The 27,683-nt window shown below is 53.5% G+C and overlaps 1 protein-coding gene across 8 annotated transcripts in view; it reads left to right on the forward strand.

The window, feature by feature from the left end:
- Positions 1 to 27,683, forward strand: part of NOL4L (nucleolar protein 4 like) — a 126,466-nt gene that overhangs the window by 28,955 nt on the left and 69,828 nt on the right. For 4 of the 8 annotated variants that reach the window (XM_023251347.2, XM_045053758.1, XM_045053763.1 and 1 more), the window contains exons 2-3: positions 20,619 to 20,774; positions 26,503 to 26,614. In XM_023251347.2, coding sequence (XP_023107115.1) covers positions 20,619 to 20,774; positions 26,503 to 26,614 — 268 coding nt within the window. Of the gene's footprint in view, positions 1 to 13,491; positions 14,198 to 18,339; positions 18,465 to 20,618; positions 20,775 to 26,502; positions 26,615 to 27,683 lie in introns of those variants that run through there. The other 4 variants (XM_045053760.1, XM_045053759.1, XM_045053762.1 and 1 more) reach the window with 4 other exon arrangements.

Here is a 27,683-nt window from a genome sequence, read left to right on the forward strand (position 1 = left end):
ACAGGATTTGCTGGTGGAACTGGGGCTGGTGCCGAAACCTTCTGGCAGGGCTTGTGTGAGGAATAAGAGAGGCTAGATGTTGGTAAGGCTTGGAAAACTGTCAGGTTGGGTTTTCTTCTCCATCTCCTGTGTTCAGAGCCGCCTGGCCCAACCCATCCTCTGGCTGAGGGCCACTAATAAACCACCGGGCGTTTGTTTTCTTGTTTGTTTGTTTGTTTGTTTGTTTGTTTGTTTTAGAGTGTAACATTTTGCAAAGGTAATAGAATCTCATTTCTTAAAAAAAAAAACAACAAAAACAGAAACAGTTCATCAGGTACTCATGTATGGGGGAAAAAAAAGTCTACTTCCTAGTCCTTCCTGCCTGCCAGCCACTGAGAGCTCCCCTCCCCAGGGGCAACCATTATTATTTCTTGAGTATCCTTCCAGAGATGTGTGTGTGTGTGTGTGTGTGTGTGTGTGTGTGTGTGTGTGTGTGTGTATACGTACACACACACACACACACACACACACACGCATATATATTTGTGGGGTTTCTTTCTATTTGTACATAAAATATGTTGTACAAATATTCTGCAGGTTGCTTTTTTTCTTAAAATGGCTTTTTTGAGATATACTTTACACACCACACAGCTCGCCCATTTAAAATATAATTCAAGGGCACCCGGGTGGCTCAGTTAGTAGAGCGTCCAACTCTTGATTTCGTTTCAGGTCACGATCTCACAGTTGGTGGGATCAAGCCCCGTGTCGGGCTCTGTGCTGATGGCATGGACCCTGCTTGGGATTCTCTCTCTCCTTTCTCTCTGCCCCTCTCTGATGCACATGTGCTCTGTCTCTCAAAATAAATTTTAAAAAACATTAAAAAATAAAATACAATTCAGTGGATTTTGGTCTGTCCAGAGTTGTGCAACCATCACCACAATCCATTTGAGAAGCTTATCGTCATCCCAGGAAGAAACTCTATACCCATCAGCAATCAATCTTCACTCCCCTGCCCCTGCTCCCCCAGTCCCGGGCAACCACTGATGTGCTTCTTTCTCTGTAGATTTGCCTTACCTGGAATTTCCCCTAAATGGAATCATACGATGTGTGGTCCTTCGTGTCTGATTTCTGTCACTTCGTATAGTTTTTCAAGGTTTGTCCATGTTGTAGCACGTATTTCATTCCCTTTCATTACCAAATAAAATTCCCTGTTACGGATATAGCACATTTGATGTATCCGTTCAACAGTCGGTTGACATGTGGGTTGTTTCTGCATTTGGGCTATTATGAATAATGCTGCTACGGATAGTCATGTCCAAGTTTTGGGGAATATGTTCTCAGTTATCTTCCACCTAGGAGTGGAACTCCTGGGTCATATGGTAGCTCTATGTTTAACCTTTTGAGGAACTGCCAGACCGTTTGCACCATTTTATAATATCCTACCAGTAGTGTTGTGCGTGAGGCTTCTGATTTTCCCACGTCCTTGCCAACACTTACTAGTAGGTCTTTTTGATTACAGCCATTCTAAGTGCATGTGAAGTGGTATCTCATGGTGGTTTGGATTTGCATTTCCCTGATGGTGAATGATGTTAAGCATCTTTTCCTGTGCTTATTGGCTGTTTGTGTGTCTTCTTTAGAGAAATATCTGTTTAGATCCTTTGACCATTAAAAAAAATTTTTTTTAATGTTTATTTAATTTTGAGAGAGACAGAGACAGAGCGCAAACCAGGGAGGGACAGAGAGGGAGACACAGATTCTGAAGCAGGCTCCAGGTCTGAGCTGTCAGCACAGAGCCTGATGCGGGGCTCAAACTCACGAACCACGAACGTGAGGTCATGACCTGGGCCAAAGTGGATGCTTAACCAACTGATCCACCCAGGCGCCCTCCTTTGACCATTTTTAATTGCATTATTTGTTGTTTTATTATTGAGTTATAAGACTTCTTTATATATTGTAGATAAAAATCCCTTATCAGGGGCGCCTGGGTGGCGCAGTCGGTTAAGCGTCCGACTTCAGCCAGGTCACGATCTTGCGGTCTGTGAGTTCGAGCCCCGCGTCAGGCTCTGGGCTGATGGCTCGGAGCCTGGAGCCTGTTTCCGATTCTGTGTCTCCCTCTCTCTCTGCCCCTCCCCCGTTCATGCTCTGTCTCTCTCTGTCCCAAAAATAAATAAACATTGAAAAAAAAATTAAAAAAAAAATCCCTTATCAGATATAGGATTTGCAAGTATTTTCTTACATTCTGTGAGTTCTCTTTTCATCTTCTTCTTCTTCTTCTTCTTCTTCTTCTTCTTCTTCTTTTTTAAAGCAAGCTCTATACCCAACATGGGGCTTGAACTCATGATCCTGAGATCAAGAGTCCCACACTCCACTGACTGAGTCAGGCAGGCACCCCTGTTTTCTTCTTCTTGGTGGTGTCCTTTGGAGCACAAAAGTTTTTAGTTTTTATGAACTCCAATTTGTCTAATTTTTCTTTTTTTATTGTAAAAAATTTTTAATGTTTATTTTTGAGAGCGAGAGAGTGCATGTGCACAAGTGGGGGAGGGGCAGAGAGAAAGGGAGACACAGAATCCAAAGCAGGCTCCAGGCTCTGAGCTGTCAGCACAGAGCCCAACTCACAAGCCGTGAGATCATGACCTGAGCCAAAGTCGGATGCTTAACCGACTGAGGCACCCAGGCGCCCCTGTCTAATTTTTCTTTTGTTGCTTGCTCTTCTGGTGTCATATCTAAGAAACCCTTGCTTAATCCAAGGACACAAAGATTTATCCCTACGTTTTCTTCTAGGAGCTTGATAGTTTTAACACTTACATCCTTCAGGTTGTTTTTCCATTAAACAGTAAATTTATGTACTGTCAATGCATAAGTAGGTCAGAACATAAAGAACTTCTTTATTCTTTTTTACAGCTGTGTAGTATTCGATTTTATGGGTGTACCATTATTTATTTACCTGGTCCTCTGTTAATGGACATTTAGGCTGTTTCCAATATTTTTCTCTCATAAAAAATACTTCAATGAACATCCTTGAATGTAGATGGCCATTTCATACACGTGTGAGCGTATATATCAAGGAGTAGAATTGCTGGGCCGGGGATGATATGTTTTTTGGTCTTTAATTATTTTTAAGTTTATTTATTTATTTTGAGAGAGAGACAGAGAGAGTGATCAAGAGAGGGGCAGAGAGGAAGAGAGAGAATCCCAAGCAGGCTCTGTGCGGTCAGGGTGGAGCTCGACGTGGGGATCGAACTCACAAACTGAGATCATGACCTGAGCAGAAACCAAGAGTTGGATGCTTAATTGACTGAGCTACCCAGGTGCCCCTGTTTTTTGGTCTTTAATAGTGCCCCCCCACTCCTGGTGGCAATGTCCAGAATATGAACCATCAATTAATAACCATGGTAACTGTATACTGACTGCTCACTATATAGAGGCATCTCCTCACAATGACGCTGATGGTGAGATTTAAATCTCCACTTTACAGTGACCTAAGGTCATATGGTCTCTCCAACTCCTGACCCGGCCAACTTCCCACCGTCCTATCCCTCTTGTGCCTCCAGAATGCCTCGAGCCCCTACCAGATGATTACTGAGAGAATGCCAACTCTGCACGTGGTCCCTGGAAGATCTCTTTCTAAAACCGCACTTACTTGTGCAGAAGGCAAAGGCCATCCCATCACTAGGAAGTCTTGAGTGAGCACCTACTATATGCCTGGCACTGTCCCAGAAGTGCAGAGCGGCCTTTGCCCTCAGGCTGCTTTCCCCCTTGTAAGGAAGGCAGCTAAGGCTCAAAGACAGACTTTGGGAGACGTGGTCTGACTCAGAGGTCTAGCTTTGGGTCAGGCAAATGTAGGTTCAGTCCTGATTGCATCCCATATCACTTTGGGCAACCCACTTCCCTTCTTAGTGCCTCAGTTTCCTCATCTGTAAAATGACCTTGTTCATATACCTACTGGCATATCCAGATACACTAATTATCCTTGTGGGCAAAGTGCTACAGGAAATCAAAGGCAAGACATATGGCTAGGGATCAGGGAAGTCTTCATGGGTCAGGGGGAGTGGGTAGAAGGGCACTGAATGAAACTCGGAGGAGGGTTGGCTCAGGAGCCAGGTGATGGCATTTCAAGCAGAGGAAACAGTGTGTGTCCAGGCACAGAGGCAGGACAGCCCTGGTCTGATGGGGAAGAGAGGCAGCTAGGACCGCTGGCACATTAGATTTATGCTGGGGCCGGGGTGAGGAGGAGATGTGGCTGGGGCTACATCCAGGGACCTTGAGTCCAGATGCAGGTATCGGGTCTCGTGTGACCAGCAATAGGGAGCCACGAAACTGCTGGCATCCCTGTCCAACATACCCCCATCCGCAACATGGGCTGCCTCCCTGGGGCAGGATTCCCCAAACCTCATTTCTTCTTGAAAACAGCCTGAAAGAGTGTTTAAGAATGAGAGTTCTTAAAGTCAGGCTGCTTAGGGTGGTCTCTGGCCCAGCCACTTATAAGCTGTGTGACCTTGGTCATGTCACTTAACCTCTCTGGGCTTTAGTTTCTTCAATCATAAAAGGGAGCTGTTCATACTTTCCAGGGTTACAGTGAAGAGTAAACCAGTGGGCTGGCTCAGTCGGTAGAGCACGCAACTCCTGATCTTGGGGTTGTAAGTTCAACCCCCGCATTGGGTGTAGAGATTACTTTAAAAAATTAAGGGGCGCCTGGGTGGCTCAGTTGGTTGGACTTCTGACTTCCGCCCAGGTCATGATCCCACGCTTCGTGGGTTCGAGCCCGCATCAGGCTCTGTGCTGACAGCTCAGAGCCTGGAGCCTGCTTGAGATTCTGTGTCTCCCTCTCTCTCTGCCCCTCCCCTGCTTGGACTCTGTCTCTCTGTCTCCCAAAAATAAATAAATATTAAAAAAAAATCTTTAAAAAAGAGTAAATGAGTTAATATATGTAAAATGCTTAGATCAGCGCTTGGTGCATAATAAGTGCTCAATAAATGTTAATTTTTACAAGAAGAAAGGCAAGGCATTAGATTACTCTGTTTCTCAGATGGGAAAATTAAGGTCTCTGCAAGTGAGCGAATGCCCAGGGTTCCTTTGGAGTGACTTGAGGATTCATTCATTCCTTTGTTCATTCAATAAATGTTTCCTGAGTAACTAGTCTGTACTGGGCTCTGGTAGATATTGGGGATCTAGTCAGCGGTAAACAAGACAGCTTCTACCCCAGAGAGCTCCTGACCTGCCGTCAGGGTGTCCTTCCTAGGCCAGAAAGGAATTAGGATCTTAACATGAAGTGTCTAGCTCCAAAATCTGGACAAACGGATAATAGGAGTCAAATGACACACTTTATCCCCCCCTTCCTACAGATGAAGCAACTGAGACCCAGAGAAGGGAGACGGGAGCCAGGCCCCAGGGCCCTTGAATGCCAGTGCATGCCTTTCCCAGGTGCCCCACAGGCCCTGGGCCAGGAGGTCAGGAGCCCGGGGAGTTGTAGAATGCAGTTGGATTCTGGGTGTAGTTTAAAGGTGGAGCGAACAGGCTTTGCTGGTGGATGGAATGGGCGTGGGGCACGTGGGAGAAAGCAGGAGGAACCCAGGATGGCTCCAGGGTTTGGCCTGAGTGAGTGGGGATGGAGGAGGCTTCTGCTGGAGGAGAGCTGGTGGATGGCTGGGCAGTGGAGGGGGTGGTGGTCCAAACACTTGTTGGATGAATGGATGGATGCCTTTCCCTGGCCATCTAGAGGGGCCCTACTCAGTCGCTTTCAGATTTGGCCAGCCAGCCACATGGAGGCAGAGGAGAGCTGCAGGCTGGAGGTGTGACCTCCCCTGGAGGCTACGAGATGGACGAGGTTCAAGGACTGGGTCCTGAGGCTGCCAACATCGGGAAGTTCCGTCCAAAGTTCAGGGTTTCTCCTTCCATGAAATTTTCCAATGTTTTAGTAATAAATTCAAAATTATAATAAATCTCTACATGCCCCCCCCAAATATGTCCATGGGCCCCATTTGGCCTGTGGCCTGGTTAGGACATCTGGTGTGTGGGTCTGGAGTCAGACTGCCTGGGTCTGAGTCTGGCTCTCCATTCCCAGCTTGTGTGCCCTTGGGCGAATGACTTAGCCTCTCGGAGCCTTGGCTTTCTCATCTGTAAAATGGGAACGATAATAGTACCCACCTCCTGGCCTCACAGTAAGGGCTCTATAGCTGACAATGAGGTTGAAGCACTACTCCTGATGGACTTTATTGGCAATCAAGGCGGATGATGCCAAAGGGGAAAAGAGCACTGGGCTCTGGGGTGAGAGCCCATCTCTCTCTTGACAAGCTCTGTGACCTAGGACTAAGTTTTAGATCTCTCTGAGAAAGAAGTGTGTGTTTCTGGAGTTGGGCAATGGCCAAAATGCCTGTTGAGGCCTCTGAGTCCCCACCCACCACGCTCCCCGCCCCCTGCCCTCTTCCCTCTAGCCTCACCCACCCACCACCTCCCACCCCTCCAGCCTGCCACCAGAGTGATCTTTCAAAAGCACAAATCTCAGCATGGTCTTTCCCTGCCTGGAGAAAAACCATGTTGGTTTCCTGCTGCCTTTAGGAAAAAGCCCAAGAACCTTAGCCTGGCATGAGGAGGTGGGAGGCGGCCCTCATTTCCTTCCACCAACCCCGCTTATGTACCGGCCCCGCATCCAGCTCCGTCCGCCCATCACCCATCCAAGAGTTCCTGAGTGCTGCCACTTCCTGGATCCAGCCGTTTCCCTCCCACAGTGACCGATGGCTTCTCCACGGTCTCCCGACGTTCCCTCTTACCCTTTCCTCTCTGCAGCCCATTTTCCACAAGCAGCCAGAGGGATCCTGAAAAAAATGTAGTTTGGATGGTGTCGCCTGCCTACTTAAAATCCCTCCGTGGCTGCCTGTTTCACTGTGAGTGAAGCCACAACCCCCATCCCGTCTCTCCACGCTATCCACTCGCCACCGCCTACAATGCCAGCCACCTTCCCACCTGTGGGCCTTTGCACATGCTGTTTCCCTTCCTCGATGCTTTCCACGTCACTCCTTCAGGAGGGCCTCCCTGCCCACCTGCCCACATCTCCCCCACCTGAGCTTTCCCCACAGGTGCAGATCACTTGTTCAGGAGGCCAGGCCGCAAGGGTCCGCCTGGGACTCTGCGGCCACAGAGCCTGGCACTGGTAACTGCCCTTTCTGTGGACAAAAATGCCACTCATCCTTTAAGGCCCAGCCCCAAAGTCCTCGGTGAAGCCTTCCTTCTTTAACACAGCCCCATGCCCCACCCTGTTCCCGAGGCCCCTTGGGATCATCCCCTCCCGGGCCAGCCCCTGCCAGCAGGCACTACCCCATCCTGGCTTCCCGTGAGCGTTCTTCTCTCCCTCTCTGTCTCCCACATTCAACATTATAATTATCACTGGATGGCGAGCTCCTCAAGGCCGAAGAGCGTCAGAGTGAAGAGAGCTAATGTTTATCGAGCAAGCGCTGGCTCTGTGCTAAGCCGTTTCCCGCATTCTCTCCGTAAATCCTCACAACCCTGTGGGGTTGGCTCTCCTAAGAGCCCCACCTTAAAGAGAAGCCAGTGGAGACTTAAAGGGGTTCAGTCACGTGCCTACAGTCACCCAGCAAGCCTGACACCAGACCTGGAGCCTTTCATCAACGAGGGCAGTAACTTCCATACAGCACCTTCCCTATGCCAGGCACGCTGCTGAGGCCTAGCCAGGTGCTTCGACCTCACGGTAACTTTTATGGCAACTCCACATTACGGCTGGGGAGATGGAGGCACAGAGAGGTTAAGCGATGCGCTGGAGCTCAGGGGTAGGATGTGAACTGTGCTGTCTGGCTGTGGGTCACGCTGTGCTAGCCATTGTACCGTCCTCCCCCTGACCTGCCTAGAGGGTTCTCTGTATCCCGGCATCCCCAACACCTGGAATAGCAGCCAGCCCCCAGGTCGCACCAGTTAGTGAGTGTGTAATGAATGCGGGAGTAGGTAAGTGGTGGACAGGGGACCCTGCCCCAGCCGTCCCAGAGCCGCATCTGAAAGCTCAAAGATGCGGCAGCCCGTCTCCCAGGCTCTGCTCCCCCCATCCAGTTGTCCAGACAGCCCCGGGGAAGGACCAGATCCATAAACATGAGGCTCCACTTGGGCCCAGGAGGGGCTCTGGGCACTGTACAAGTCCTCAATATTATTGCTTTATTGTCATTTAAATGGAGCCTGCCTTAAACAGGCCACCCAGTTCTAGCCACCAGCGCTGGACAAAACCCCCATTGAAAAGCCAATTACAATCACTCCATCTAAATTGTCATGGATTTGTATAGAAAATTACATCTCCATTTAGTCCTGAAGCGACGTCCTGGGCACGGACAGAGGGGAGGCTGGCCCATTTACCCTGCCGGCTCAGCGCGGGTGCCGCGGGCAGAGAGAAAGCCCAAGCTGCTGGGTCTCGGCCGGCCTGGGGAACAAAGGCCAGTTTGTGGGGGCCTGGAGAGAAGCTGGGCCTCTCAGGACGGCTCAGATTCCAGGCCTGGGCCGATGGACCCTGCACCGCCAGCTGGTCTCCCCTGCTGGCGGCCGTGGCCAGACGAGCTCCTGACAGCCGGCTTCAGGCGGCCCGTCAGCCCTGCCACCATCCAAGGCAGCTAGAGCTTGGCTCATGTCCACACGGCCATGAAATGAAGGAGGTTTAGCTTAGGGAGCACTGGACCGGGATCCTGAGATCTTGGTTTCATTCATTCATTCATTCATTCATTCATTCATTCATTCACAGGTTATGAAGTGCCTACTGGCGGTGTGAGAAGTACAGTATCAGAAAAGTGAGCTCGAGCTTGAGTAGCCTCGGTTTGATTCCAGGCTCTGCCCTCTGTAGCTGTGAAGAGAAGGCTACTTGGATTATTCATTTAGTTCTGAAGTTGGGGGCACCTACCGTGTGCCAGAGGACAGGACAAAATGGTCCTTGCTCTTGGCCCTTAATGTCCAGTGGGGGGGGGAGGGTTACTGTTTCACAAATGATAAGTGTTCTGAGGGAAGCGAACAGGGGCTGACGTGGGCTTTTGGGAGTTGCTGTGTAAGTAGGCAGTTCAGAAGGAGCTGGTCATGCCAAGACCCGTGGCAAGGGCATTCCAGGCAGAGGCAACAGTGTGTGCGGGTGGGGGTGGGCATGTGGGTGGGTAGTGGGGCAGGCTGGAGCAGCAAAGTGAGAGTGTGGCAGGGGACAGGGTCGGTGGGGGCACCCTGAGGACTCTGGGCCTCTCCCCTGAGCCTCAGTTTCCTCATCTGTGAAAACGGGGACAGTGACCTTAGCCGCTGGGGCCAGGACTCAGGAGGTAACGTACGTGGGATCTCAGCATGGTGCTGGGTACAGGATGCTCCGGGCTAACTAAGATAGCCTAACGTAGATGGTGCCATGTCTGAGGGTACAGCCCCACTCCCCCTGGTCACTTGGGGCGATAGCCCAGGGCCGTGGCATGCGTTAGCTCAGTAACCCTCCCAACAGCCCTGTGGGGTAGGGCTCTTTTCCTTCTTGCACAGATAAGGCAACTGAGGCAGCACCACAGGTCACCTAATTATCTGTTACCATTTCAATAATTCTTACTATGGGTTACCCAAGGCCTGGCACAGAGCAGATCCTTAAAGAGTATTTGTTGAATCAATGAGCGCATCTGGAAGCTGGGTGCTGGGCAAGTGTGGGGAGCCCCATGGGAGATTCCTATCTGTGTGCATGTGTGTGAGTGGCTCTGAGACTGGGTATAGCTGTGTGGAATTCTCTCCGGTGACCAGGTGCGAGTCTATATCTGACGGTGTCACACACATGTCTCCTGGAGCCCTTCCCCAAATGCCCATGGCTGTGGGGACTCTGTCAAAGTGACTGGGTGTGTGTGTGTGGCTGTGTCAGCCTGTATATCACATGTGCCTACACATGTCTGTCTGGGTCCAAAGGGGCACTTGGCACCCTTCCAGGGATGGCTGGCAGGATAGGCGGCTACTGTGGGGCAGGGCAGGACGGGCAGGTTTAGGGTTCAGAGGTGAAGAGGGCAGAGTCCTCATCCTCCCCAGCCCATCCCCACCAGGCAGACAGGCAAATGGAAAAAATGTTCACACCCGGGGCGGGCAGGCGGATGGCTGCCCCACCAAGGACTGCTCTGTGCACAGAAAACAAGTTCTTCTGGTATCAGCTCAAGTTTGGCAGGAAGTGGCTTTTGGGTGGCAGGAAGCTGGATTCAGCTCATATCAGCCCCGGCCGAGGGGCAGGAGAGCACTTATCTGGGGTTAAACAGAGTTACTGAGAAGCAGGGCCCCAACGCCCTGTACCCGATAGAGCTGAGGGCACAGCCCACCCCTCCTGGTCATTTGGGATGACACATGGGGAGGGGAGGCCTCGTAAAGAAGAGTTGCCACCTGTCAAGTGCCCGTTGCACCCCAGATTCCAGACAGAGCTCATCATCCACCTCCCATGAACCCCATTTAGCAGATGTGCAGACTGAGACTCTAAGAGGCAGTGACGTGTCTGAGGTGACTAAGACAAGTGAGGAGAAAGGGAGGAGAGAGACTGCGAGAAATTTATAACTATCTAGAGACGAGAAAAACCAGGATAGAGGGCAAAGAGGAGAGGGGAGATGGGGACAGGACAGAGAAATTAGTTGGATAAATGCAGAGAGCCATGACTTGAGGCCAGTGGGAAGACTTCTGGGGTGCCTGCCCACTGTGTGCCAGGCCCCCCCCAGGAACATCCCAACTGACCTTGAGATCCTGAACCCATTTCTCGGATAAGGGGAGTGAGACCCACAGAGTCTTCCTGGCTGACCACACCTGAAATCTAGGTCTGATTCCAAAGCCCATGTTCCTTCAGGCCATGCCCCTATGCCCAACTTCCCGGGAAGGGAAGTGGCTGTACTAAAAGGGATGTGCAATCTCACTACCTATTCACCTGGGTGCACTGTTGAGGAGTTCACCAGTGGAGAGCCAGGGTTCAAACCTGCACAAAGTGGATGCAGAACTCATGTGCTTAACCGTGTGCTAGGGTGTGCCAAGCACTATGCCAGAGCAGGCAGAGAAAGCCACAGCTCTGCCCTCAGGCTGGGACCCAGAGGGTCCAGTCGCTGAAGCCCCAAAGCTATACCTGGTGAGAAACTGAATCTCCCAACTCTCAGCCCTGGACACTCTTGTACCCCTCCACTCAGCCCCAACTGGAGCCCCTAGGGAGTGGGCCACTGGTCCTTCTGTTCTCATCCCAAAAGCAGCACCCAAGCTGTTCCCTGGCTAGGATGCTGATTTGAAGCTCAGTTTGTATGTCGTTTGCACATTACTCAGTGCATGTCAGGAGGTACGAACATCTCCCTTTCCCAGAGAGAGCTGCTGCCCCCCCCCCCCTTGCCCTCCTCCAGACAGCAAAAATGCCAGCCGGCTAGACAGGGAGCTGCGCCCTGGCCTCTGACAGCACCCGCCTGCTGCCGCCTCCCCCATTCCCTCCTGGAGCCAAATTTAGGCAGCTCCGCTACTGAGAGATGGGGAGAGCGGAGGCAGGAAACGGTGAGGTTGGAGGCAGCCCTGCTTTGGCCTGCATAGGGTGGGGCGGCCTCAGGGGTACCCCTGTCCCTAACGCCCTTGGCCCAGCCTCCCCCAACCCCTCCTCCCCCAGGAATGCAGGCCAGGTTGGGGAACACAGGGTTCTCAGCTGCAGCCCAGGGTGCTGGCTACTCTGGCCTTGAGGGAGGAGGGAGAGATGGAGGGAGGGAGGAGGTCATGGCCGGGGCAGTGGGGAAGGGATCAGATAGCCTCCTCCAGCCCCAGACACCGGCTGCCACTGGGGACAGGAGCCTGCTCTGCTTCTCAGCACTTCCTGCCCCTCCTTGATGTGCCCACCACAGACCTGATTGTGGGGTAGGAGGCAGGAGGTACAGCTGGGCCTTTGGGGACTGAACTCCCCCCAAAGTCTCCACCAGGATGTCTCCTCCTCGGGCTAGACTTCGGCCTTGGTGGTCTTGGTTTTCCTACCTGGGAAATGGAGAGGCTGGCCTAGAATGATTTCCCAGTGTCTACCTACGGCGACAGCAACGGCTCCTGGGAGGCCTGATAGAAATTAGGGATGTGGCAGTAGCTTTAGGCCTAGGAACTTCTTAGATTTCTCAGGTATGGCTATGTAAGAGACAGCTCCTCACTCATGTGGGATGTGGGTGGGCTGAACAGTGAAAGACCTGGGTTGCATTCCAGCCACCAGGAACCTGGGGGTGCAGTTAATAGTGCCCAGTAGCTGGGAGCATGGATCCTGGCGTCCGACTGCCTGGGTTTGAATCCCAGCTCCACCACTCTGCTCATCCTGACCGTGGGCATGCCAGTCGCCTCAGCTTTCTGTGCCTCAGTTTCCTCACCTCTGAGATGAGAGTAATAAACCTCCCAGAGCTGCTGGGAAAGTGAAATGAGGCAGTGAATATCTGGCACACATTAAGTGCACCACGATGCCAGCTCCCAGTGTGACTGTTTTGTCTCCTTGAGGCCCCCGAAAGCTATAACGGATGTGGAGGCGATGGGGAGGCGCTGTAGCTTGGTGGTTAAATGGGCATCGGGATGGGGGTTCAATTCTGCGTGACCCCGGGCAAATGGCCACACCCCGCTGCGCCTTGGGCGGGGAACAGCACAGGCTCCTACCGCACAGGGTCTGTGAGGATTACACAGATCAGGCTTGGCACAGCGCCTGGCACATAGCGGGCGCTCCCTGAAGGAGAGCTGGCCAGATCGAATGGTACCAGCCCGCACAAAGGACAGGTGGGCAGCGTCCCGGGGATGGTTGGCGGGGGCGCGGGGGAGGGAGCGGGCGCAGGGCAGGTGCGCTGGGAGTGGGGAGGCGGGGCTGGGAGAGGGGGGAACGCGAGGGCGGGCTGGCGGGCGCGCGGGCGCGCAGCAGGTGCGTGTGGAGTGGGCGGGGCCCCGCGCGGGCGGGGTCTCCAGGTGAGCGGACGCGCGCCTGGAGGCTGGCGACGGGGGGGGGGGGAGGCGCGTCACCCTGGCCCACAGCCCGAAAGCGTCCCTGTGTCTTTAACGCCCTCCTCCCCGCGTCCCCCCCCGCCCCCTTTGTGCGCCCCCCCCCCGCAGCCGGGCTGCAGCCGCGGAGCCGTCCCCCCTGCACTGACAGCTGGTATCTAATTACTGTGTGAGAATGGAAAGTCAGGCTGTCCCAGCTCCGGGGAGAGGGGATTAACGTCTCCTGCAGAATACACTTCCTCTGGTGGGTTGCCATGGTTACTCTCATTACCTGCCTGCCCGCGAGGAGCCCGCGCGAGCCGCTCCAGCAGGCCCTCCGAACCCGGGCCCGGCGCGCGCGCACCTCCCCGCCCCTCCCCGCTTCTCCCCGCCCCTCCCCGCCGAGGCGCACGCGCGTGCGCCGTGGGGGGAAGCGAGAGCGGCCTCACCCCCGCCCTGCGCCCCGCGCCCCGCCCCCCGCCCGAGCAGCTGTCAGCGGCGCGCGCGGCCCGGCCGGCCCCTGCGCGCGCTGTCAACAGTCATTAGCGCGCGGGCCCTCCCCTCCCCCTCGAGCTCCCCCTTACCCCCCACCCCAGCGCAGGGTGGGGCCCGCACCTGGGGCCTCCGCTCGTTAGCGCGCCAGGCCGCCCGCCGCGGCCCCGGAGGGACCCGCCCGCAGGGCCTGCTTGGCTCAGAGCCGCCCCCTTCCGCCTAGAAGCCCCCCCTCAGCGACCCCATTCCCGGTCCTTGGCCGCGGCGCCCGAGGGAGGCGGGTCCCCAGAGTCCTGGAACGCACCCTTTCGGAGTGGTCGCGACAGCGGTCATTTATGGGGGTCTCGCCCAGGGTAGGCGCTGTTTGTGCGCCACTCGCGTTCCAACAGCCGTCCTGTCACATTGTATCACCTCGACACAGGAGGAAACTGAGGCCCAGGCAGGCCAATTTTTTGGCCAGGGTCAGGGCTGGATTGTCTTCAGGCCTGTGACCTCACCCCTAGGGCACTGGGGCCTCAAGGGCACCCCCAGCCCAGAATCCCGGAGTCAGGCCCGGACCCCCACCCCCCATTCCCCTCCTCCTGCCCCACAGTGCCCTTGGCTGCTCTTTCCCTCCGTCCCTTAACCTGGGGTCATTGCCCCTTCCTGCCAAAAGGGGGACCCTTTGACTCTTTTCCCTTCCCACCCTTTCTCCCTCATCCTTTCCAGACATCCCAGAGCTAACCAAAAAAAAAGAAAAGAAAGGAAAGGAAAAAGAAAAGAAAAAGAAATATTCAGAACTGCTTGAAGGATATGGCATCCCTCAAAGGTAGCGCTGTCGTTCGGGGGGCTGATCCCAGGCACCTTTCTGTGGCCTGGGGTGTGCATTTTGGTCCCCGGCGTGATTTGAAAGAAGATGGAGGTTCAGCGAAGCAGAAAGGAGGTCTTGGAAATATGTGAGGCCTGTTCCAGATGGCAGGTGCGCCGCCGTGGCGGCCCGCACTAGCAGTTGGAAATTGTGCAAAGGGGTGGAGAGGAGGCAGGTGCTACACTGAGTCCTCAGCGCCTTGTTTACGTATTTATTTATTTATCAGGGGTGTGGTCTCCTCCCTCACCATCCAGGCCTCCAGAGCTCATTGCAACTGTGGGTCCTAAAATTCTGGTGCATCTCTGTGTTAGAGGGTTGGTGTTTTGTTTGGTTTTGGTTTTGGTTTCCAGCCCACAGTAGGTAGTATTTATAACTGAGAGATATTCAAATGCCGTCCTTGTTCCATTTAGGCAATGCCCTCCCCTCGATCACCTGAATGCCTAGCTTTACTAACGATGACTGGCTTCTCGTGGGGGTTCTGTTGAGAAAATTTCTGGCTCTCTGGGTGCGGGTCTTCATTCCAGTTTTCTTCTTCTCAGTCTCTCAGTTTAGGGTGGCTTATAAATTTTCCGTCCACCTCTTTCCTTTGCCTCTGAGAACCCTTTGCAGGAGGCTGACTCTTCCCCCTCGGGTCTTCTTTCGGCCTTGCCAGGAGCCGGAAGGAGACTTTGTAGGAACCCCCCCTCCCCACCCCGTCCCCAAACTGCTACCCCCACTTGCAAAACCTCAGCCCTTCCTGAATTTATTAAAGTATGGTTTGGGGGACAGGAGGAACAGCCCCAGTTCCAGAAGTTGAAAGTAGCATGCAGCTGATATTTGCAGGAACTTTGGCTGTAATGGCAGCCACTTAGCCGGCTGGCCGAGATAGGACGGCACAGCATCCTCACACTTGCCTGTGCAATCAACCCCCTGAAGTCCTGGAGTCCCACATAAGTGGTAGCCAGAGGTGTCTCCCCTGGGGTGGGTTCTTCTGCTGGCTGACTTTCTCCTCTGATGGCGATCTTGTTGATTTGTATGCTTTGTCAAGAGCCGGCCCTGAAATGCACCAAAAGGCCACATCCTAAGGACTTTCTATGTGGTTTCTTCCTCTGCTGTAGGAACCCAGTTGAGACATGTCGGTGCTATTTAGCCACATCCCCTCAGCCATGGCCTCCTCATTGCCGGGAGGCACACGCTGCTCTTATTGTGGTGATGCACTAGCCAGCACCCTCATGACCGGAAACAGTGAGCCCATCTCGATAGGTGTGCGACTTATTACCAGCGAGTGACTTCGAAGTTCCAGTGGAGATGACAGACCTGAAATCCATCAGCCGTTGGACGGGGGTCTATTTAATTGGCTTGCTGGGAAGACAGGCAAGGCTCAGGCAGATTCGGCAGCTCACCTGAGGGAGGCCACCCTGGCCAGGGACCTAATGGCCTGGCAAGATATGCTCATCTCTTCTGGGTAGGTGTGCAGTCCTGGTGTCACAATCCTCCTGGTCCTGAGCATTCAGATCAGTTGAGGAAACTGAGGAAGCCAGAAAAGACCTGTCAAGGGGTGACCCACCGAAGTGTTAATTACTTTTGCCAGGGAGGACTTAAAAATCTGATGTCAGGACGCCGGGCACTCCTGCCCTTTCTACTCATAATTTGCATGAAGTCTCTGGACAGGTGTTTTGAATTTATACCAACGTTGCCCAGGAAGATTCTTTTGTTCTCACCATCAGGAAAACTGGCCTTCAGTGAAGGAGAAGAAAAGAATATTAGGCCTAGAAGCACAGAGCAAGCATATATTGAATGAGCCAATACCAGTTTCCCTGTCCGAATCATGGAGACATTCTAATCAGCAATCCTCAAAATCTGTTGTGCGTCAGAATCATCAGGGAAGCCCTGTTAAAACCCCCAGAAAGTGAGATTTGGTGGGTCTGAGGTGGGGCCGGAGAATTTGCATTTCTATCAAGTCCCCAGGTGACGCAAACTCAAACAGTCTAGGGACCACCCTTTGGGGCCACTGCTGTAAATATTCTTGAAACAGGAGCAGTATATAAACAGACGTTTGGTGATTTCCTCCATAATTCGCAACCTGGCCTTTAGAATCCACATGGACTGCTTTAAAGGAAGATGGTGATGTCCAAGAAAGGTCGTAGCTCTGTGAAATCTTTAAAACTATTGCCATGCCTGTTTTTGTTGGCCTGGGCCTGACTGGCTGTTTTGGAGTTGGCTGCTTCGAAAGGATGTAGTATGTTGCCATGGCAATACTCTTCCCCAAGCAGGAAGGCCCCAGAGGTTGGTCCTGCGCAACTGACCGTGTATTTCTCATGGCTTTTCCCTTGAGGTGCTTCAGGGTTCCGTTCCATCACTCCTGGCTGGCGGTCCCAGGAAGCCGGGGTGAGTCAGGAGGCTCTGGGCCCCCTCTTCATTCAGCCTGTAAATGAAGTGAGCTTTGTCAAGCCAAGGCCCAGCTTGCTTAGGGCCATGGATCAGATTAAGCTAATTTGGGTACAAAGCAGAAGTGGTTGGCAGGGGCATCCCAAGGCTATGGGGAAGGTGCTTTCTGCTCCTTTAATTACCAGCTCTTGCCTTATAGCACTGTGTCTGGATTCTCAGCTAAGGAAGGCATGCCTCTCCTGCAGCACTTAGCATGAAGGTTATTACCTCTATGGATGCAGGGCATGGCAGAGATGTCTCGCACGTGACTGCCGTGGGATCCCTTTGTTCTCTTCCCAGGGTTCTCCTTGAAGGACAGACAGATATCCTGGTGTTCTTCCCTTAGGGTGTAGCACACATGGTGTCCAGGTGGCCACAGCTCACCAGAGGACAGTTCAAGGTGGGGCTCTGCAGACCTTGTGTGGTTTGAATTTGGGTTGCTTACAAGCCCTTTCCTTTCCTGTGTACATCTCTGCAGTTGAGAGAGACCAGTTATAGGACCCAGGTTTGAACATCAGGGGAGATCACAATAGATCTTTAAAACGGGAGCTACTAAAAATGATCCCTGAAGAGTTTCTTTGGGACAATTTTGTAGTCACATTGGACCAGGTACAAAGCTGTTGGGTACTCGTGTCTGCCTTAGAATGGGGGTGAAAGGCTGGGACAGAGATGGGCCAGGCACTGGGCAGTGAGGTTTGCTGTTTAATCTGGGTTGGTTAGTTACACCTTGACTTTCAGAAAATTTATTTTAAGTTTGTGTGACAGCCTTAGCATGTTACTTAGGAATTGCATAGGACTATGCATCTCCTCTGATGGTGGGTATTGCCTTGGGGGACCCGTGCTGTAACCTGAATGGATCAGAGGGACAGGACATAAGAGCAAATTCCTAAACACAAAATGTCCAAATTCAGTGGGTCCAGAGGGAAGAGATGAACATTTACAAGCCTATATGTGCCGGATGTCTGACATACACTCTTAGCCTAATCTTTGGAACAGCCAACAAGGACTTTCTAGGCCCATTTTACAGGTGAGGAAACCGAGTTTCAGGAGGTCAAGAAGTGGGGTGCCTGACTGGCTCAGTTGGTGGAGCATGCAACTCTTGATCTCAGGGTTGTGAGTTCAAGCCCCACATTGGGTGTAGAGATTACTTAAAATTAAAAAAAAAAGAAAAAAAAAGGTCAAGAAGGAACCTGCCCAAGGTCACCAAGCTGGTTAGGGGACACTTTCCATTTCACTTACCTGAAATACTGTCTTTCATCAGATTATTTTCTTTCTACATTCCTTCCCACCAAATTTTATCTCCATTTTCCAGAGGTGTCTACATTCTTGCTCGAAATGGTTTTACAAGCAGAGAGGTCTATTCACTTTTAAGCAGCTAAGCCCCTCATTATGCCTCTAGATTCAGATTATCAAAATGTTGTGGAACTACCCACCTCATTATATTTTTTTAATATACTTTTTTTTATTAAAGCTTAGCAGACATATAGAAAAGTACACAGATTGTAAAGTTTAGATCAATGGCTCTTTACAAACCGAACACACCTGTAAAACTACCACCCAGCTCAAGAAATAGAAACCCAGTTATATTTTTATTCTTATGATCCTTTTGTGAGTTTTTGCCAACATGAACCTCTGGTTAGAAGGATATTATTACTGGACTGTCATAATATTTGTCTCATCCAACTCTGTCACAGCAGTATTTGAAGACCCCCAAAATGCTGGGTAGTTACAAGTCAGCTAACGGTCAAGTTTGTCACTGATGAGCCCCGTTTACAGATGGCCCAGGACGTCAGAGGGGACTTCAGATACCCCCAGGAAAGAGGTAACGGTAACTCCTGAGAGAGTTTAAGAAAAGAAGAGTCATGGAATTTTACAGCTCAGCTCATAAGTGAAGCTCAGGGAGGCTGAAGAGTTTGCCCACAATCTCACAGCAAGGAAGCAGGACCAGCAGGCAGCTCCTCCTACACACACACACACACACACACACACACACACACACACACACCACACACCACACACCAGATGCATGCTATCTGAGAAGTCCCCATTGAAATGGGTCCTGACTAGGAAGGAAGCCATTGGCAAGAGGAACTGTACAGGGCCAATAGGGTCACCACCCAGGGTCACCACCCACGGATGCTGCCCACTGGCTGTAGGATTTGGCACCCTCCACTCCAGATGCCCATCTGCTCTCAAGTGGGCCACTGGCAAAGAGACAGCCCTATTTGCCCATCATGGCATATTGGGAAAGTTGCTGGACAAAACCAAGCCCCGTCTGTGGCCAGAATGTTCTGTGAGCAAGTGTCCCATTTAGCACCGCCTCTGTTTTCCTTGGACTGCGAAGACCGAGGTCTTAAACCAGCTCTGCCACTTACCAGGCACCATACCACAGGCAGGTCCTGACCCCAACAACCTCCCAGGCTTGTCACAATGTTCAGCCCTATCATAGCTAGGGGAAACTTTGCGAACGACAAAGCCCTTCTTAATTATAGTATTTGTGCAGCAGTTCCTATGGGCTGGGCTTGCTGCTAAGTGTTCCACACGCATCTCAGTTCTTCCTCTCTGTAGCTCATAGGAAAGGTGCTTCTGTTATCCTCGTTTTCTAGATAAAGGAGCTGAGGATTAGAGAAGCAAAATAACTGCTGAGGGTCACACAGCCACTTCAATGATGGGCCGCAAACTGAGGAAGCGTATGTCTCAACTACCCTGCCTGGCTGCTGCTTATAGTCAGTCAGGCGTTCGGTTATTTACTGAGCCTAGTATGTGTCCGGCATTGTTCTAGGTGCTAGGGAGACAGGCAACAGCCAAGAGATGAAGTGCACATCCTCATAGAGCTGATGTTCTTGAGCCGTGAGCAAGATCCTTTAGGAAAGAATTCTCTGGGAGATTTGTGTTTTGGACACTTTTAGAGAATATCCTATCTCCTTTTCCCCCATCTTCCCCCTACACACACACACACACACACACACACACACACACATACACACACACCTGGTTGCTCTTAATCTGTGAAGCTCCCCAGAGCTCTCCAGGTCTCCCCATAGGGAGATGATGGCTAGGAGCCGGGTGTCCCCGAGCATGTGTGTATCCTGTGCCCTATGAATAAAGACCTCACTCTGCAGTCTGCTCCCTTATGGACCCGGCCACACATCACCACCCCCCAGCCTCATGCCCTGCAGTTTCCTGGTTCCCTCCCATCCCTGCTGGTGGGAGACAGCAGGTGTCTGCCCAGCAGCAGGACCCCCTTCTCAATCCTGGCACACCTTTTCAGGACCAGCTGACAGCACCCCTGCCAGCCTTGTAAGAGGCTCAGGGGCCCACGGCCACCTTGCTTATGAGGCCCCGCCACCTCCACGTGGCCTTGTGTCTGTTATTCTCTGTATCTCCACACACAAAGAGCCTGGGTCTGCTGCCGGCGCTCAGCTGCTGGAGTGGGGAGGGCCGGCAGCGGTGAAAAGCTTTTCAGAAAGGCCAGGGTGGAGGCAGGAGTCACCCAGGTGATCCGAGCCATTCCCCTGGGACCCCAGCCCGGGACCACAGTGAAAGGTTACTGCTAATTGGCGAGCTCCTGATGGGGCTGCATCTATTTAGCACCCCCCCCCCTCCCCAGAGACTTCCAGGATGGTCTTGGCACAGCATGTGATTCGAGAGCTCCCCGCCTGAGTCTGGCACAATCTGTCTGAAATTGTGAACATGGAGCCTCTTGGTTTTTTAATTTGTATTTTCGTTGTTGTCGTTCTCTTCCCATTGTTTCTGGTAGATTTGGTAGCAGCAGCCGCCCTGATTCTGGTGCCCCTGTCTCTGGGGCCCTTTCGGCAGGCTCCTTCCACCCCCAACCCTCCAGACCTACCTCTGGAGGCCTTGCGGGTCAGGGAGCAGCGCCGTCCCTGCCCCCGACCCATTGCCAGGCCTCAGGGCCCAGCTCTCACCCTGCCATCATCCCTGACACTAACACAGCTTGTCCACCCTGTCGCAGGGGGCAGATGGCCTGTCGGAGCCGGAGGGCATCTCTCTGAAGCGGGTCGCTGTGGTGGAAGATTTCTTTGACATCATCTACTCGATGCATGTGGAGAGCTCAGCGGAGCCAGGCAAAGCCCCCAAGCACGCTGGGCAGAAGAAAACCTACCGAGCGGTGAGATTTCTGTCTCTGGGCCTCTGTGGGCAGCCCCAGGCCTTGGCAGGAGGCCATGGGCTCCGCACATGTTGGGCGGGGGCGGGGCAGGGAGCTGAGGCGTGATGAAACGGCCTTTGGGGACCCAGGGGGGCACAGGGCAAGGGCATGGCAGCCAGAGATGGCTCAAGGGGGGCGAGGGGGCGGGTTCTGTGGTCTGAGCACAAAGGAGAGGCAGGTTGAAGGGAGTGAGGGAGGGAAGGAGAGGGACGAGGGCAGGAGCAAAGCCCTCTTCCTGGTTTCTGCTTCACTCATTCCCCTCCCCACCTCCCACCCCAGCCCCTTGCAGCCTGTTCTGGGACTGTGGGGGTAGGGGTGGCTAGATAATAATAATCGAAAGAGCAAATGCTTCCATGGCATTTACTGTGTGCTAGGCCTGCCCTAAATGCTTCCTGTGTGAGTTCGTCCGGTCCTCCACCACCCTGTGAAGTCAGTACAACAAGTTCCCCAGGGGAAGTCTGAGGACCTGGTCCCTACCTTTGAGGGAACAAGAACCCTGAGGGCATTCAGCAAAGGCACCTCCAGAACCCTTACGTTCATTTTGTTGCTAAGCCAGGGAGGGCTTCATGGAGAAGATGGTGCATAAGCTGGCATTCTAAGCTTGGGTAGGCAGAAGGGAGCAGAGATGTTGATCTAGGGCTAGGAAACGTCACACATGGGGAGGTGTGGGAGACAGTGGCTAGAGAAGGAGGAGCCTGCCTGCGTTCTGGTCCCATCCCCCTGTTGACTGCCATTGCCACGGATCATGCACAGCTCTGAACCCAAGACCCACCACTAAACCGGTAAAGCCAAACACTATACGTTCATTCAAGCCTCAGAGCAATTTTGTGATGGAGGCACTATGGTCCCATTTTGCAGTTAAGGAAACCAAGACCCAAAGAGTTGATCTAAGGTCACACAGCACTTATGTGACAGACAGCTGGTGTCCTCATGCCCCCTGTGTGTCAACTTTCTCTCTGGCTTCTTACCTGCCCCTCTGTGACTGGACTTCCCCACCCAAGGCAGCTGTGAACTTCACCCCTACCCCCAATTCTTCATATAAATAGCCTTGGACTGCTGTGGAGGTAGCCTGTATAAGTCTATAATTTTCCTATACGGCCTGAGTTCTGAGGGTGTTCCCCCCAGAGGGTCATAGACGAAGGGAGGGACAGCCAAGCCAGGGCCTTTGTGGGCCCCTTGGTATTACTGAGACCCAACACATTTTCTAAGCATTAAATTTGTCAGTGCTGGGCAGTTTGCGTGTGCCAGGCTCTGCACTCAGCAGTTTCCTGTGCACCAGCTCTCTGAGCCTTCACTCGTACAAAGAGTGTGTATGTATACATACATATGTGATGGAGGTCATGTATATATGTGTGTGTGTGTGTGTGTGTGTGTGTGTATACACACACACACACACACACACACAGACATATGTATATGTTAATGTTACCTCCATTTTACAGATGAGGAAAATGAGGCTTAGAGGGACACATAACCTGCCTTGAGGTCACCCCTCTGATGCTTGGAGGCAGGCAGCTGGACCCAGAGCCTGTGCCCTGACCGGTACACATCCTGCCTCTCCGCAAACACCCCGTGTTCAGCTAGTAAGCCCCAAGACTTGTTGTGGTCAAGGTAAATGGGCTTGGACCAGCCAGACCACGTGACTTCCCTGGTCCCCTTCGTGTCTAGCACCAAGCCTCACCCACAGGCACTCCCTGGGTATTTACGAAGGCTGGGTCTGCGGCCTCCCTGCTGTAGAGAGGGCTGGGCTGGGCTGGTTCCGCCAGCCTCTGTGTCCCTGGGCCCTGTGTCCAGCCCTTTGCTCTGCACTTCCTGGCTTCCCGTCCATATGCCCGCCGCGTGCCCCACTTCCCGCTGCCCAGCCTGGAGCTGGCACATGACTGGCAGTGGGCCAGCTGGGCTGTGCACAGAGCTGGAATTTCAGCAGCAGGGCCAAGGCTGAGTGGAGCAGGCCAGGGCCCTCCTGCAGCGGGTGTGAAGGCCAAGGGGGCTGCTGCACCTCCCTCCCCACCGTGTGCCTCCTCTCCCTTCCCCCTCCTCTTCCCCATCTGTCACCCTTCTCTTGCCACCCTTTCCTTTTTGGGGGGTGGGGGTGGTGCCTGGATGCTTTTGTCCCCCTGCTTTTCATCTGCTCCCATTTTCCTCAACCCAAGCGTAGCTCTTCAGTCCCATCCATGCCAGGGAAAGAGCCCCCAAGGAAACTCTGTGCTGACGACTGCAGAGAGGCACAGCCTGGCACAGTGGGGTTTACATCAGGCCCCCGGCTGAGGGTTTTTTGGACCTGTCTCTGTGTGTTTTGCCAAACCTGAATCCTGGGACTTACTTGCCATCTCTAGGGCACCGGAGACCTTCCAGATTCTTATAGGCCTGGGGTGCCTGCAGGAAGCAGGGGGCTGGAAGGGAGATGGGCAGACTTGTTCAAGGGTATTGAAGGAGGCACATTATTCTGTGGGAAAAGGAAGCTTCTAGCACCTAGCACTATCCAGCAATAGATCAGAGAGGGCAGGTAATGAGCTTTCTGAAACTGAAGGTATATGAGCCAGGGATAGATGGCCATTTAAGTGGATAATGCAGGGGATTCCCATTTTGGAAGAGAAGCTCCTGCCTTATGCTGCCTCTGATGCAGTGTGACCAGAGGATCCAGAGGCTTCGCAGGGGGACTTGCCTATGCCAGGGTCTGGGGAGGGTTCCAAGTGGTTCTACAGAGTTCTCTGAGCCCACATAGAGGACTGGGCCTCTTTCAAGGGGGCTTTTCTGGTGTCCGCACCCATCTGGGTTGGAGCAAACTCTTTGCTTCCTTCCTTTCTCCCAGGGTGCTGGTAAGCTAGATCAAGCTACGGAGTCCGGATCTGGCTGCCCTGACCACTCTGGAGGTGGGGCCAGATGTGGTCAGCAGCTGCTCCAGGCCCACCGCGTGCTAATCCACCGCAGGGCAGCGGCACGATCTTGTAAAGTGGTGCAAATCCCCCCAATTGGCCTCATCTGTCCTTGTCGGCCCCTGAGCTGGGGAGCGAAATGGGGCCTTACAAGTCAACGACTCTGCAAATAGCTTCTGCTCTCCCTGCCAGTGAAATCTCCTTTTTACCATGAGGGAAAACGTAAAAGGCAAATGCACTTACGGGTCTCAGTGTCCAGGCAGGAAGCCCTGAAAGCAAGGCAGCAGCAGGCAGCCGAGGGAAGCTGGGTGGGGACAGTGGTCCTGGGCTCCCCTCCTTAAACACAGCAGCTCCACCTCTGTTTCACACGTTGGCCTTCAGCATAAGAGACTACTTCCAGAACTGTGTCCGGAGCTCTAAAACTATCTGAAAACCACCACCCTATTGACCAGAGCATGAGCTAGGATTGTCTTCCTCTCTTCAGCTCATCCGGAGTCCTGTGGCCTTGGGCATCCATGCTGTAGAACAGAAATGGATGTCCCATTTCTCACGTGGACAAGCCAGGAGAGTGAACCAAAAGATGCCCGGAGGAGGCCGAAGGCCACACATTGCCCCCTCCTCCATGCCAGCCCCTGCAGCAGCGTGGAGCTGGGCTAGACGCTGCACCTCACTGACTCCCCATGGAACACTTAGTGAGGCTGCAGACATTCCAGCCACCCAGAGCAGGGCTCCCTCCTGGCCCTCAGACGGCTCCAAGGACTCCTCACCTATACTTGGGTCCACCCCAGCCACCCCTGTGTGGGACCCAGGTCCAGAAGGTGTGCGCCCCGTGCCCCCTGGCCAGCTTTGCGTATGGCTGGGGTCCCTGCCGAGGCCAAGGGAGCTGTGGCCACCATCCTGGCCCCTGGGCTGGGCCCTCCTTGGGAACTATCCCTGAGCCCTCGGTGGGTCAGGTGCAGCCAGGCCGGGAGGGCTCTCCTTGAGCGCTGGGAAAATGATTTCTCTGCCCAGCGGCAGAGATTCTGTATAGTGAATCGTGCTCTCCCTCTGGAACTTTCCTCCTTTCCCAGCAGACTATGACCCTCCTCCCCCAAGCCCTCAGCTCACCTCTCCTAGGTCTGACCTGGGATATCACCCCTTCTGTTGCGGCACCTCGGAGGTCACCTGTTTGCCCGACTCAGCCACACCCCCCTCTTTGTCCAGCAGGTGCCCTTCCCTCTTGCCCGTTTACTCCTGCAGCCGGCAGCCCTTCAGTGGGGCCCACCCCTCCCAACCCTGAAGGCCTGAGAGGTGCACACCACCCGCCACCCATAAGACTTCCAGGCAGGTGGGGCTGAGAATGAAGATGTCCACGTGTGTGGCAGGAAGGCCCCCATCCCGCAGCCCTGAGACCGGAGGAGGATGGGCTGCGTGCCCTCCCATCCACTGGCTCCAATCAGAGAGCTGGGGTTTGCCCTTGTCCCTGACCTCCAGAGGAAGGCAATCAGACAGGGAATTTGGAAGGGAGATAACTCATCAAGGAGACTGCCTGCTCTGCAGAGCATCAAATCAGCTGAGAAATAACAATTGTGTCACCAAAATTAACTCTGCGTTTGCAGCCGGCCACCGAGCAGGAGTAGCCCTGGAGGTCCACAGGCCAGCTGAGCAGGGGGCACGGCCTGGCCCCGTGCTGGGACCCTGCCCCCCCCCGCCCCATCCGCTCTGCCCTACCCTACTCCGCCTCCTGATCGCCACAGAGGTGGGACAGGGTGCTCGTGCACCTCCAAGCAGCAGACCTGGTGCGGTCCTGGAGAGCAGTCCCCACCCCCTGAGGGCTGACCAGAGCCCTCCGCCAACTTTCCCGGCTGGGCTGCGGCGAGGAGGGAGGAATGCTGGGGTGATGCTGCCCCTTAGTGGAGAGGAGCGGAAGGGCTCCGGCTCTGGGAAACGTGCGAACACCAGCGGCTGGGCAGCTACCAGCCTCAGCCGAGGGAACCTGGGCCTAAGAGGCGGCCAAACCAGGGCCAGTCCATTTCCCAAAACCCAGAGCGAGAGGAGATGGCCTGGGCTTCTGGGACCGCACCCACTTCTCCACTCCCCTGCCCAGCTTGTTTCTTGTATTCCCTCCCATCTATTCCAACTTCCTTCCCACACCTGCTTTCTCCTCCCTGGCTAGGGGAGGCCCTCTGGAGGCAACTATGGAGGACAGGCTTTTGGTCCAGCACTGCCTCTAAAGAGCTGTGTGACCTTGGGCAAGTTGGTTTACCTCTCTGGGCCTTGTGACCTCACCTGGAACATAGGGGTCATTGGCAGCCCAGTCTGAAAAACCTGATCCCTTGGCATCAGACTTTCACAGCTCTCTCTAAAAATGTTCTTGATCTGTGAGTTATTGCAGGAAGAGCTTATAGAACCTTGGGCTCTGTTCATAGGCCCGGAGCCAGTAGCTTTGTAAGTGGGTCTCCGTTTACCCATCTCTAAGAACGGAAATTTTTCCTCCTCCCCTAGAGCAATGCTTATAAGCTAATTTTTCAGTAGCAACAATAAAATTCTCTGAGAGGAGTATTACTTATTAAAACATAGGTTAGATAATGTTTACATGTTTTGCTTTCTCAGTTTTTAAGCTCCTTTATTCAAAATTTTAGAACAAATCATTTTCCATAAGAGTCCTCATTTCCATGGCTAAGAATTGAGGGCACCTGCCACCTGCTCCTCGAATCCCTTCCCTTCCTGGCAAGGGCCAACCACCTGCCACCTGAGCACTGACCTCGGTGACCTGGTGATCAAGTGACCTCCCCCTGGGTCCATATGATGAGCAAACCTCCTCTCTCCCCCAGATTGCAGAGACCTATGCCTTCCTTCCGCGAGAAGCTGTGACTCGATTCCTGATGAGCTGCACAGAGTGTCAGAAGAGGATGCACTTTAATTCCAATGGCCTGGAGCCCAAAGGTAGGGGAGAAGGCAGGCATGCTGGTGCCTTGGGGGAGGTTGTGCAGGGAAAGGCCCTCCCACCAGCAGGGCCTGCCCTTTGCTGGCACAGACGGAAAAGTGCATGGCCAGCAGTTGTCACAATTCCCAGAGGCCAGTGTGGGTCCATGCCCAGAGAACTTCGTTGTTGGTTTGGTTGGGGTTTTTGGGGTTTTTTTTTCAGCTTAAAAAAAATGTCAGGTTTCGTTTAAAAAACCAATGGTATATTCCTACCTCCTTTTAAGACCCTCTTCTCCCACTGAGGTTCCTGGTGGCAATGATCACCTCGCCCTAGTCCCTGAGCACCTGAATACTTGCCACCCAAGCCTCACTCGGGGCAGTGTCCTCATGGGTCTGGTCTCACCGCCCTGACTGTGAGCTCTCTGAAGACAGGAGCACCCCCTTCGCCACGGGTACCTCTGTACCCTGTAGCCCCACACCTACCAGTAGTCGGTCCTCCCTCAGTGTTTATTCCCTCGCTGCGAACGTCCAGGAAATCTGTGGGAATTACCTCGAATGTAAATGCCCAGAGCACTTGTGACCAGGCAAAGTTGGTTCCTTGGGCCAGTGTCCATGCTCTCCAGCTCTGCCCTGCCCCCTGAGATGCAGCAAGGACCCCCGTTTCAGTCCTCCTCAGCCCCTCACCCTGAGCACGCCCAGAGGCCTCCAGCAAGTCTGGGGCCCATTTGTTCGCAGGTGGCTTTGGCACAGCAAGGTGGGCCGATACATGTGGCCGGTGTGACTGTAACTCTGCCCTGAGAAATGGTGCTCAGGTGGGCGATTTATCAGGGCTTCTAGGCTGCTCCTGGGCATCAGGTCTGTAAAGGTTGCTGAAGTCAGTGGGCGTTTTGCCTGAGGATGGGAACAGACTCAGGCTGAAGGGCAGGCTGTTCACTTTGGGTGATACTCAAGTGGCACCCCCCATTTCTGGGGAAGGAAAAATCAACAACAAAGCTCAAGCAAAGTAGATGACAACAAAGAAATTGGAGCCTAGGTATCAAGTGTTTTGGGGTTTTCTCACTTTGGTGATCTCTGCTGACTCACCAAATCC

Source organism: Felis catus, chromosome A3 (genome assembly GCF_018350175.1).
Source record: "Felis catus isolate Fca126 chromosome A3, F.catus_Fca126_mat1.0, whole genome shotgun sequence".
In the NCBI taxonomy this organism is placed as follows: Eukaryota; Metazoa; Chordata; class Mammalia; order Carnivora; family Felidae; genus Felis; species Felis catus.